The 14203-nt window shown below is 36.5% G+C and overlaps 1 protein-coding gene across 1 annotated transcript; it reads right to left on the bottom strand.

Moving 5' to 3' along the window:
* Positions 1-4803: 4803 nt before the first annotated feature.
* On the bottom strand, positions 4804-13934 carry LOC123559792 (GATA zinc finger domain-containing protein 1-like). Its single transcript, XM_045351893.2, has 4 exons — positions 13536-13934; positions 9556-9618; positions 7182-7362; positions 4804-6269 (listed from the first exon to the last, which is right to left on the bottom strand). The coding sequence occupies exons 1-4, from the start codon at positions 13830-13832 to the stop codon at positions 5971-5973; spliced, it is 840 nt and encodes a 279-aa protein (XP_045207828.2). The 5' UTR covers positions 13833-13934; the 3' UTR covers positions 4804-5970.
* Positions 13935-14203: the final 269 nt, after the last annotated feature.

The following is a 14203-nucleotide window of genomic DNA, read 5'->3' as shown; positions in this document are numbered from 1 at the left end:
TCAGGTTTTTCTATTTTTATACCTACAGTTTCGAAACTGACCTAGATGTCATCAAGGTGAACATTCAGACCAATTTTCATGAAGATCCATTGAAAAATATGGCCTCTAGAGAGGTCAAAATATTTTTCTAATTTTAGACCTACTGACCTAGTTTTTGACTGCAGTTGACCCAGTTTCAAACTTGAACTAGATATCATCAAGATAAACACATAAATACAGATCCCATGAAAAATATGGCCTCTAGAGAGGTCACAAGGTTTTTTCATTATTTGACCTACTGATCTACTTTTTGATAACACGTGACCCACTTTCGAACTTGACCTAGATATCATCAAGATGAACACTCTGACCAATTTTTATGAAGATCCATTCACAAGTATGGCCTCTAGAGAGGTCACAAGGTTTTTCTATTTTTAGACCTACTGACCTAGTTTTTGACTGCACGTGACCCAGTTTTGAACTTGACCTAGACATCATCAAGATGAACATTCACATTAACTTTCATACAGATCCCAGAAAAATATGGCCTTTAGAGAGGTCACAAGGTTTCTCTATTATTTGACCTACTGACCTAGTTTTTGAAGGCACGTAACCCAGTTTCGAATCTGACCTAGATATCATCAAGGTGAACATTCTGACAAATTTTCATAAAGACCCCATGAAAAATGTGACCTCTAGAGTGGTCACAAGCAAAAGTTTACGCACGGACGCACGCACGGACGACGGACGCTGCGCGATCACAGAAGTTCCCCTTGTCACTTTGTGACAGGTGAGCTAAAAAATAGGGTAGGTAGGTTGGTCATTTTTTTTTTTGGTTGGAATTTTTTTTATTAAGTGGGACTTTTCGGAAATTATTTTTGTGTAACAAAAAATGAATACAAATAACTGGGTTATGACTTTTGAGCATCAGTAAGTTGATTTCTAACATCACTGACCATTACATGTTTAAAGCATAAAAAAGGCAGTTTTGCAACTTCTTGTTAAAAGGTTGAAAAAAAAATTTATCCAAAGCCATAAAAACATTTGGGGTCCGGCAAAAAATTTAGGGTAGGTTGGGATACTGGAAACAAACATTTTTTTAGGCCTTATGAAAGCGCTATTATATGCCTCAACTTTTGAATTTATTTATTTATTTGGGTTTTACAGCGCACCAACACAGGGTATATAGATTTATCCTTGTCTGCCCATCTTACATTTGGCTGAATTTTGTTAGTCATATGCCTAAAAAGCATATGATCTAAAGTAAAAAATTCTGGTTTTTGACCTTGGACTCAATAAAAGAAGAATTATGGCTAGTGTCTAGAATCAACAAGAGGACCATGATGGTCCTGAATCGCTCACCTCTCCCCACATGACCCAGTTTTGAACTGAGTATGACGTCGTTTTTTTCTATTATTTGACATAGTGACCTAGTATTCGAGCTCATGTGACCCAGTTTTGAACTTGACCTAGATACCGAGATAAAAATTCTGACCAAGTTTCATGAAGATCCATTGAAAAATATGGCCTCTAGAGAGGTCACAAGGTTTTTTTATTATCTGACCTAATGACCTAGTTTTTGAAGGCACTTGACCCAGTTTCGAACTTGACCTAGATATCATCAAGGTGAACATTCTCACCAATTTTCATGAAGATCTCATGAAAAGTACGGCCTCTAGAGAGGTCACAAGGTTTTTCTATTAATTGACCTAAGGACCTACTTTTTGATGGCACGTGACCCAGTTTCGAACTTGACCTAGATATCATCAAGGTAAACATTCTGACTAATTTTCATGAAGATCCATTGAAAAATATGGCCTCTAGAGAGGTCACAAGGTTTTTCTATTTTTAGACCTACTGACCTAGTTTTTGACCGCAGTTGACCCAGTTTCGAACTTGACCTAGATATCATCAAGATGAACATTCTGACCAACTTTCATAAAGATCCCATGAAAAATGTGACCTCTAGAGAGGTCACAAGCAAAAGTTTACGCACGGACGGACGCACGGACGACGGACGCTACGCGATCACAAAAACTCACACTGTCACTTCATGACATGTGAGCTAAAAAGCCTGTGAAATGTATGTGTCTCTTATATCTCAAAAAGTTTCTGAAACAGAATAATCAAACTCACAGTCAGCTTAGGAATTTATGCTCCATATAAAAGTAGAGTTAGATTTGGAGGTGTTATGCTACTGTGAAATCATTAATATTCATGGGGGGCTAATTTTTGTGGATGAGTCAATCCACTAAATTTAATCCCAACGAAGGAGTAAAATTCCCATTCATTTTATGTTCGAAAGTTGCAATCCACAAATTCATATCCCCACAATATTGCCGTTTTGACCAAAACCACGAAATTTCATGCCCACGAAATTAAATCATTTTACAGTATATAGATTAAACCCCAGGGCTCAGTATAAAGGAAAGGCTCCACCCACAAGATGTCAATCATTGCATATTCAACAAGAGCTGTCTCCATAGGATGACACATGCCCCCGATGGCACTTTGAATGAATAGTTATGGCCAATGTTAAGTGTTTAGGACCTTTGACCTACGGAGCTGGGTCTTGCGTGCGACACGTCGTCTTACTGTGCCACACATTCATGCATAGATATTTTAAAATCCATGCATGAATGACAAAGATATGGACCGGACACGCCCATCAATGCACTATCATGAAAAATTACCTTTAACATCTAAGTGTGACCTTGATCTTTGAGCTACGGACCTGGGTCTTGCGTGCGACACGTCGTCTTACTGTGGTACAAATTCATGCCAAGTTATTTGAAAATCCATCCATGGATGACAAAGATATGGACCAGACACGCCCATCAATGCACTATCCTTTAACGTCTAAGTGTGACCTTGACCTTTGAGCTACGGACCTGGGTCTTGCGTGCGAAACGTCATCTTACTGTGGTACACATTCATGCCAAGTTATTTGAAAATCCATCCACCGATGACAAAGATATGGACTGGACACGCCCATCAATGCACTATCCTTTAACGTCTAAGTGTGACCTTGATCTTTGAGCTACGGACCTGGGTCTTGCGCGTGACACGTCTTCTTACTGTGGTACACATTCATGCCAAGTTATTTGAAAATCCATCCATCGATGACAAAGATATGGACCGGACACGAAAATTGCGGACAGACTGACAGACGGACAGACAGTTCAAAAGCTATATGCCTCCCTTCGGGGGCATAAAAACCTTTCAGACATCATTCAGTTTTTGACAATTTTTTCCAAATAACTCAAATAATAATGAAAATTATTAAATATATTTTGCCTCATCAATTCTCTAAGTTCTAATCGATTTAAAAATATTAAATTAAAGGTATACAAAAATATTTCATAGGAGTTATTTTGATTGCAAAATAACAAGAATTTGAAAATTTGACAGTTGAAATTTGAAATCTGAACTCTCGACATTGGTCATGTGATAAAGCAAAGCAGTCAGAAGGAAAATGTAAACACACAGGTCTAGTTGTTCTCAGTAGTGATTCATCACACTGGCTACTTTACTGATAATCTTACAGTTCCAGTGATATTCTAGATAGTCGATAGTAATTCTAAATTATGTAAAACAGGAGGGTCATGATGACCCTGAATCGCTAACCTGAGTAATATGAGCCACATGTTTAAAATGGCACACTGATGCTAAAATATTTGTAAGTAGGTCAGTAGGTCACATTCATGGTCAATGAAAGTCAGTTTTAAGATGGGTGCGCAAAACTGTACATGTCATCCAAATTTCAAGGCTGTATCTTAACAAAACAAGAAAGTAGGTCAGTAGGTCAAGGTCACAGTCAAGTGACCCCTAATCGCTTGTGGTCATCAGGTAACTATAATTTAACAGTCTAGGAAATATGATCTGATAATTTTTTAAGTATTTATTCCTATATAACTCGTATAACAAGTGACCCCCAGCATGGGGCCTCTTTTCACCCCATTGAACAATCTTGTTAGAAATCCACTAGGCAATGCTACATATCAAACAGCAAAGGCCTAGGCCTAGAAATTTCAGACAAGAAGATTTTTTTTTCTCCCTATATAAGTCTATGTTAAATTTGGGACCCCCAGGGCAGGGCCTCTTTTCACCCAAGGGGAATAATTTGAACACTTTTGGTAGAGGACCACAAGGCAATGCAACATACCAAATATCAAAAGCCTAGGCCTTGCTGTTAAAGGCAATAAGATTTTTAAAGTTTTTTCCTATATAAGTCTTTGTAAAACTTGAGACCCCACCGGGGCTGGGCCTCTTTTCACCCCAGGGTTATAATTTTAATAATTTTGGTAGAGGACCACAAGGCATTGCTACATACCAAATATCAAAGGCCTAGGTCTTGTGGTTTTAGACAAGAAGATTTTTAAAGTTTTTTCCTATATAAGTCTATGTAAAACTTGTGACCCCCAGCGGGGCCTCTTTTCACCCCAGGGGCACAATTTGAACAATCTTCACAGAGGACCTTTAGATGATGTCACATGTCAAATATCAAGGCTCTACGCCTTGTGGTTTCGTACAAGAAGATTTTTAAAGTTTTTCCTTTCGGTTGCCATGGCAACCAGAGTTCTGCATGGAATTCAATTCTTTGAATAATTTTGAAAGGGGGCCACCCAAGGATCATTCCTGTGAAGTTTTGTGTAATTCTGCCCAGTGGTTTTCAAGAAGATTTTTTTAAGATATTTTTGATGGACGGAGGACGGACATTGAGCGGTCACAAAAGCTCACCATGAGCCTTTGGCTCAGGTGAGCGAAAAAGGATGAATGACACTAGTCTATTAATCTGTCATAAAACAAATTCATACAAATATGTATCATGCTACTATTGTATTTTTGATAAATTAGTTCAAATTTGTTACTGTAATTCCTGCTAATGCTTACAGTGAGTGAGTGTGTTGTATTTTTAACATTTCACAAGTCTACATCAAAGACTATTCACACTTCTAATCACAAAATGTGATCAAGTTAAATAATATACATGTACCAATTAAATTCAGATTATATGTCATTGCAGAAAGTCCTGAAAGTGATTCTTTGTACATTACAACTAAAAAACCTTCAATGTTTAGAATTCAACTGTTACACAATGAGTTTTAGAGTAACACAATTCACTTATGTATCTTCCATTTTTCTTCAATTCAACCAAATTCCAGCAGTAAATTATAAATACTTCCTATGACCTAATGTACATGAGTAGCTGACCAACAAGGATGAAATACTCTACTAATATGTTTTATCAGGGTCAGTCAGCTGATTCACCTGGATGGAACAAACTGACCGTTTCTTGACCTCACTCACATTCACATAATTTTAGGAAGCTCCTACAATTTGGGTGTAGGGCCTACACCAGACTGGCCTTTAAATACCTTACCGGAAATATTACCAAAAACGCCCTTATGAAATGAGCCACGCCATGAGAAAACCAACATAGTGGCTTTGCGACCAGCATGGATCCAGACCAGCCTGCGCATCTGCGCAGTCTGGTCAGGATCCATGCTGTTCGCTAACAGAGTCTCTAATTGCAATAGGCTTTGAAAGCGAACAGCATGGATCCTGACCAGACTGCGCAAATGCGCAGGCTGGTCTGGATCCATGCTGGTCGCAAAGCCACTATGTTGGTTTTCCCATGGCACGGCTCAAATGTCGATATAATAACTGTAAAATTAGCGTTAATGTTGTGACGGTGTTGCTCATTTTCTTATCATTTCAACTGTCACCATTTCTTGTACGAGTATCATTTCATTTTGTGATCACTATGTACAAAATAGCTTGTTTTAAAGCAGCGCTTTTGGTGTAATAGAACTACTACCCAATAGCCTGAAAACCTCCTAAGTTTCCTACATAATATGGAGTAAACTCATTCTGTGGAGATCTTTGTATTGAACACATATCTAACTTGCTTTACAAAACATACAAAACCTGCAGAACACATTTCTAATTTGCCTTGCAAAACATATAAAAACACACTATTAGAGTTCATCATTCAACAACTATAAATTTCTTCTCTTCTTTCACTTTAACTTTTTCAACTTTTGTTTTCTTTGGTGGAGTCTGTGGCACATTATTGTCTGTTTTGAGACTATCATCAGGTCCAAATATATCATCTAGTTTTGTCGGAGCTAGCCTGATTTCAGGGCCCAATGAGGACCAGATATAGCACAGTTCTGGAGAGTTGTTTATGGTAGGGTAGGGAGTTTTGCTACTCCTAAAATAATCCGATGGTGCATGACAAACAAATTCCATATATACCATTTTCCTCGGCAGGTCTTCCTCTGGTCCTGAAAACACAAAAAGACATATATGTCATTTTGTTTTGTTTGAACTAACATGTAGGAATTTTTCCTTATGTATAAAAAATAAATAGAGGAAATTACACCAGTCTTTTCATACCAAATTTCTTAAACAGTTGAATAAAATGATAAAATGTGAGGCTCTGCTGAGCATTTTATCAATTTCATTCAGTGAGTTTAATAAATTCTATGCGGAAAGACACAAATTTAATATTCTTTTTATCACATGTATGCTTTTCCTGCTGAAACATCAAATTTTCTTCTTTCTTAACCTATTAATTATAGACCAATCTAATTCGACCAACATCTCCTGTACTAAAAACAACGTCAACATCAAAGCTTCATTTTACTAGTGTAATACCAACTTTATGTAATGGCTTTATTTCACTTGTACTCAATGCCTCGTCTCTGTATCAAGACAAAAATTGTTAAATGCCAACTTTAAGCAATGAAGAATGCGTAAGCTAGGAACCAAAGTTTTCCTATTACTGTTAGTTTGACCCACATAAAAATAGTGTCTTTCGTCTCTGTTAAACATATACAAGTACCACATTGAACAAACATTTTTTCAATGTTTCTTCACACAATAAAAATTACAAAACTCTACTCAAACCTGAGGGCTTTTAACAACATTTAAGGGCTTTTAAGAGTTAGGAAAAAATTTAAGTACTTCCCAGGACCTTCTGACATCTTCATTACTATTTCAGAAAGGACATCAAAATAGAGCACTTTTTAGACTGTTTGTTTGTTTTGTTGTGCTTAAAACAATCATAGGTCATATGGCAACTTTCCAGCCTTGATAGTGCAGGAAGACCCCAGGCGCCCTTCTGTGCACTATCTCATCACAGGCACTTACAAACACTACAAGTTAAAAGGTTAATGAACAAAACAATGCTATACCAAGTATATAGGTAGAAGGGTCGAATCTGCCAGTGTAAGAATCTCTGGTGGGGAGAAGCCAGGTAATGACTGCACTCTTCTCATAATACTGATCCTGTAGAAAACCTCTGATCTGAGCATAGTAAACATTCTCATCATCATCCACTAGAGATACAATGTCCCCAACCTGGTAATATGTCCCCTGAAATATAGTAAAATACAAGGTTTATACTGCTCAAGGTCCCCAACCTGGTTATGTCCCCTGAAATATAGTAAAATACAAGGTATATACTACTCAATGTCCCCAACCTGGTAATATGTCCCCTGAAATATAGTAAAATACAAGGTTTATACTACTCAATGTCCCTAACCTGGTAATATGTCCCCTGAAATATAGTAAAATACAAGGTATATACTACTCAATGTCCCAAACCTGGTAAAATGTCCCCTGAAATATAGTAAAATACAAGGTTAATACTGCTCAATGTCCACACCCTGGTAATATGTCCACTGAAATAAAGTAAAATACAAGGTTTATACTACTCAATGTCCCCAACCTGGTAATATGTCCACTGAAATATAGTACAAGAGGGCCAAGACGGCCCTAGGTCACTCACCTGCGAAACATACTCTAACAGTGCAAACGTGTTTAACCTATTGATTTCATGGAAACAAATAATTTGGTCAATTTTCATTAAGATTGGACTAAAAATGTGGACTCAAGTTTAAACAAGTATTTTCTTAGATATGACCTAGTGACCTCCTTTTTGACCCCAGATGACCAATATTCGAACATGACCTATATTTTATCAAGGCAATCATTCTGACAAAATTCCATGAAGATCAATTGAAAAATACTGCCTCTATCGCATACATAAGGTTTTTCTTTGATTTGACCTAGTGACCTACTTTTTGATCCCAGATGACCCATATTCAAACTTGGCCTAGATTTCATCAAGGCAATCATTCTGACCAAATTTCATGAAGACCAATTGAAAAATACAGCCTCTATCGCATACACAAGGGTTTTCTTTGATTTGACCTAGTGACCTACTTTTTGAATCCAGATGACCCATTTTCGAACTTGGCCCAGATTTCATCAAGGCAATCATTATGACCAAATTCCATGAAGATCAGTTGAAAAATACAGCCTCTATCACATACACAAGCTAAAGGTTGACAGACAGACGTTGGACATCGAGCGATCACAAAAACTCACCTTAGCGGCATTGCTCAGGTGAGCTAAAAATACAAGGTTTATACTACTCAATGTCCCCAACCTGGTAATATGTCCCCTGAAATATAGTAAAATACAAGGTTAATACTGCTCAATGTCCACAACCTGGTAATATGTCCCCTGAAATATAGTAAAATACAAGGTTTATACTACTCAATGTCCCCAACCTGGTAATATAACCCCTGAAATATAGTAAAATACAAATTATGTACTACTCAATGTCCCCAACCTGGTAATATGTCCCCTGAAATATAGTAAAATACAAGGTTAATACTGCTCAATGTCCACAACCTGGTAATATGTCCCCTGAAATATAGTAAAATACAAGGTTAATACTGCTCAATGTCCCCAACCTGGTAATATGTTCCCTGAAATATAGTAAAATACAAGGTTTATACTACTCAATGTCCCCAACCTGGTAATATAACCCCTGAAATATAGTAAAATACAAGGTATATACTACTCAATGTCCCCAACCTGGTAATATGTCCCCTGAAATATAGTAAAATACAAGGTATATACTACTCAATGTCCCCAACCTGGTAATATGTCCCCTGAAATATAGTAAAATACAAGGTATATACTACTCAATGTCCCCAACCTGGTAATATGTCCCCTGAAATATAGTAAAATACAAGGTATATACTACTCAATGTCCCCAACCTGGTAATATGTCCCCTGAAATATAGTAAAATACAAGGTATATACTACTCAATGTCCCCAACCTAGTAATATGTCCCCTGAAATATAGTAAAATACAAGGTATATACTACTCAATGTCCCCAACCTAGTAATATGTCCCCTGAAATATAGTAAAATACAAGGTATATACTACTCAATGTCCCCAACCTGGCACATTTGGCACATGGACAGAATGCATTTTTCTTATTTTTTTTCACTTGTATGAAAATACGAAACTGTATAAAAAGAGATAAAAGTAAGTTAAAACCATTAAATACAAGAATGAATATCTTACTTTTATGACATCACAATATCTTCTAGTCATGCATAATCTGATCTTACATATGCATTCCTGGCTAAACCACTTGTGAAAATATTGCTTTGATACAGTGTTCAATAAGTAAATCGTATTTTCATAATAGTGATACCCCAAAACAAATTTCCTCTATCTGTTCTACATTTCACAAATTTACATACCTCATGAAAGATGCTTTTGCCTGTCACAACTGTAGATACTGCTGTTGGTGCTTTAACTGGTTGCTGTAGAAACAAAAAATAAAAGATACAATGTATTAAGAAACAGGCAGAAAATTATCTGCAAGGGCCTTAGGCGTAACAGAACTTAAGTGTTTTATATAGGCATAGATCTTCCCCTATAAAAAAATTCTTTCACAAAATGCAATTTTCCTCAATTTCAAAATTCAAAACAGAAATTTCATTCCCTATTGCTCAAGTACCAAGCCCAACCAGTTCCCCACCCCAACAACCGAAAACACATACAGGCCAAGGCCTCTTCCGCTCAAGTAAAAATCTCTGACCTGGATTTAGGTGACAAATGTTTGCTTTGTTAGGAAAATTTATTACCAGGTACCCGACTGCCACTGTTTTATCATGTGACAATGTCAATAAAACGTCAAAACAGAAATTTAATGTTAGATGCTCAATGAAAATCTTAAACAAAATATAGATACAATTGCTTATATAGAGTAAAACCTGCTTTGTTTTATACCATGGTTAAGACGTGCGCTAAATGCCAAATAAAACTTACTTACTTTAGCAAAAACAGGTGATGATTTAAAAAATTTGCTGTTTTTTTCGTGGTTTTAAATACATTGCAATTAGTGGGGAATGGAAGTATTTATTTTATAAACCTATAACCCCTGAGAAAAAACACGATCGTGAATTTGATAAATTATTAATTGTAATTAGTCATTTGTGCATAGTAATGGAATCTTTCATCAATTTCACGTTTTTCTCATGATTGAAGAATTAAAACAATAAACTACACTTTAGTGTAAGATTTGGATTGAGCTCATAAATTGCTGAATTTTACTACTACACTAAATAATAGTGACTTAAGGAAATTCATATTCAGTATGTCTCAGTCTCTCTGACCCAAGTGATAGTGAGCTCGAGAATCAAGCTTTACAGTAACGCAAGTATACTTTCACACTTGGTGGTGGATTTTAGAAGTTTCGCCGGAAACTAACAAGGTGTCCGTAGAAGACAGGAAGAAGATCCATCTGCAGTGAATGCAGAACTTCATTTGTTTGCTGAAAATTATTCATCACTCAATAATCATGCAAGGAAGCTTAGTTAGTTGGTTGAGAAAATGATTATTTTTTTTTTTTTTTGGATTTAACGTCGCACCGACATGATAGGTCATATGGCGACTTTCCAGCATAATGGTGGAGGAAGACCCCAGCTGCCCCTCCGTGCATTATTTCATCACGAGCGGGCACCTGAGTAGAACCACTGACCTTCCGTAAGCCAGCTGGATGGCTTCCTCACATGAAGAATTCGACGCCCCGAGTGAGACTCGAACCCATATCGATGAGGGGCAAGTGATTTGAAGTCAGCGACCTTAACCACTCGGCCACGGAAGCCCCCTATTTTCTTTTAAAAGATAAAACATTGTAAAGAAATTGGAAAATATTGTCTTGAATAATCTTAAAGCCAGTACGAGAACGTGGTGAATAGGAAATGACATCACCAGCTTCCCGGAATTTTGCAAAGTATCATATTAGCTGAAAATGAAATAGGTATGATGACACTGAATGTAAACTTTCTGTTTTCAAGTGAGAATAGATTCTCCTTAATTTTCACTTTCTTTTGAGTGTGAATAGTTTCTTTGCAATATCTTTTTATAAAAGTTAAACCTGATTTCTTTGAGTTTGCTTTGCCTCATTTCATAGTAATTAGCTGGGTTTTTTTAAAAAATATTTACCAATATTTACAAAAGAAAATATGTAATTGTAATAATGGCAACTTTATGACAATTAATTACAGCTTTTCCCCGGCAATTATCATTTACACTGGTAACACAGTACATAACAGTAAAAGCCAGGCCTCGACACTAACAGTGTCCCAGGATCCCCAGGACCCCAAATTCTAGCCAGGAACACCCATCATTCAAAGCTGGGTGTTCCTCCAGACTGTTGCTTAATCTAATTCGAAACAAGAAAAGAAATAAATATGATTTAAGATTTTGCAGTTTTGGTTGAGTACATTTTCATCCTTTCAAACTGGAGGGATCCTATATGAATTGGTGAGAGACCCAAAAATCTACAGGAAGGGGGCCCTCTGGGACACCATATGGAAGTAACCCCAGTAACCAAATGCATATAGTAGGTCACAAATGGACTCACTTGTGCAGGGGTGCTCATTTTGTGCCATATCTTAGTCTAAATAATAGGACATTTCGGGACAGCGTGATTACTTGACTGTCGCTGTCTCCGTCATGTCCAAACTTATTCTGCATATTTCTGTTAGGAAATCCCCAATGAAAATCCATTGGGAAAGTTTTCTGGTATATGTACAAAGTATTTGTAATGATTACATCTCCGATAATGAATTTATATTGACATTAAAGCATAATCTTGCCTCGATGACATTATATGAATGTATATTTTGTGTTTTATTTCTGTAATTTAGTGTCATATAGGCAGACTCCTGTTATTCAAACCGGTGTCAGGGTAGATGTCTCCTTGCATATGTCACATCATATTTTCAAAGATTTAAGTCTCTTATTTAAAATTATGGATTAAATTCAACCCATATGAAGTTTCTACATGAATACTAATGTTTAATTAATAATTTATTAAAGCATACATGTATTCATGTAAGTCTGACCTGTATATTATGACTTTTTTTATTTTTTAAAGTCTTCGTTTTCCTAACAGTAAAATGCAGATACGGGTAAGGCTTAGAGGGATGACAACTATAAAATATCAGATCATAAAATAAGTCATCTCAATAAGCCAAATGAGTAAGGCTAGCCATATCTATGGGACACAACTGAAAAAGTTAGTATCAAGGCCTATAAGTACTGTATTATATTGATTACTGGACCTCTAGACTCTGGGTATTGAGGTCCAGTTACCAGATCTCTAGCCACTTCCTTTACAATAATCAAATCAGTTCACTCTGTAACAAAATAGGCAGTGGCTACGATTACGGTACCGTAATCCTAGCCTCCGGTTCTAGGAATACAAAAGTTCCGTATTCCTAGACAACCCTATGAGGATATGCTAGGATTATGGGAGTATTTTAAGAGGCATAAAGTATATGTTAGGACACGCATAAATGATGTTGTAAACTAACTTATTTCACTTAACTTTTCATGCCTGCCTTATTATTTCGTGTTTTCTATCCGCCGTTTTGGGTTAGTATAATCTTAATGGCGGCGCGTGGAAATATATTAGAAATATGAGAGTCAAAGTTAGATTTTAAAAAAAATCTATACTTTGAATTTTATGATTTATAACCATATCAGGGGTCCTGAAATAAGCTGTCCGAGTTGTCCGATTCGTGGATTCCTCGGTCCGGACAAGCAGTTTTTAGAAGCTGGCTTGTCCGGGGACAAGTAAAATTTCCGTGGTAAACATTTTATGAAAACAAAACTAATCTAGTCATAACATAAAAACTTTGTATAAGTCAAAATAGAAGTCAACAGAAGTGTATGTTTGTATTATTTGTTTATTTAGTAATGATAATGCTGATCCTTTCCTTTTTTAACTAAAAAGTACGGACAAGTTCTTCTTTGGTACGGACAAGTGGATTTGTGGGCCCAACTTGTCCGTGGACAAGTAGACTCTGAAAATATTTCAGGACCCCTGCATATTGTATGTTATTAAAGACCATTTGTGGTGATTTGATGAAAAAAAAAATGCAGGTATATACGAAACATAGATAATTGTATATTTCCGCCCACCGCCATTAAGATCATTATACTAACCCAAAACGGCCGATCGATAGCACGAAATATTTAGTGAAATGAGAGTAAGTTACAATGTCATTTATGCATGTCCTACCATAAGTTTGATGCCTCTTAAATACTTCCGTAATCCTAGCCTATTGTCATAGGGTTGTCTAGGAATACGGAACTCCCGTAATCCTAGAACAGAAGGCTAGGATTACGGTACCGTAATCGTAGCCACTGCCAACAAAATATTTACACTTTTCTTGAATATAATTCTTCTTCCCTTCCCTTTAGTAGCGACAGGTTTGGCGCTGACACGATATTTTGAAGGCTTGTTCCTTGAGCTTTTTCTCAGGACTCTTTCTTGTGCACTTTCCGAGTTAGGACCACCTTTCTTGGACTGATTTGCACCGTTTCCATTTTGCTCCTTTCCGCCATGGGTCTGCTTTGTTACGCATTCATTGCACAAAATTTCACCTTTCTCTCCCTTGGTCCACATTTTTGATTCATTGCTTTTGCAAGCACTGCATACTGGCTTCATACCAAGCGGCATAATTACTTGTATATTTACCGTTTTCAGAAGAAAACGTTAGTTGTATTTCATAGATATTTTTATTTTTGTTCGTTACAGCAAGGAAAAACGCCGAAATATTCCGATTGATGAGCTATAAAGGGAAGTAAATCTAGCGGTATGACTGAATAGCGAAATCTAGTAGATTTCGCGAAATCTAATCAAATTAGCGAAATCTAGACATAAAATTTAAACTAATGAATATTTTTAAAAATCGTTTAAAGCTTTTATTAAAGATATAAATTTACGTGTGTATGCCAATTTTCAAGAAAATATATTTATATGTAAGGTGTTTTTGAAGCGAAAAACGTATACGGGTCTAGATTTCGTCCGATTCTACATGCGCGGAAATC

This window comes from Mercenaria mercenaria, chromosome 10 (genome assembly GCF_021730395.1).
Source record: "Mercenaria mercenaria strain notata chromosome 10, MADL_Memer_1, whole genome shotgun sequence".
In the NCBI taxonomy this organism is placed as follows: Eukaryota; Metazoa; Mollusca; class Bivalvia; order Venerida; family Veneridae; genus Mercenaria; species Mercenaria mercenaria.
The sequence above is the reverse complement of the archived record's forward strand: the minus strand, read 5'-3'. Positions and strand labels throughout refer to the sequence as shown.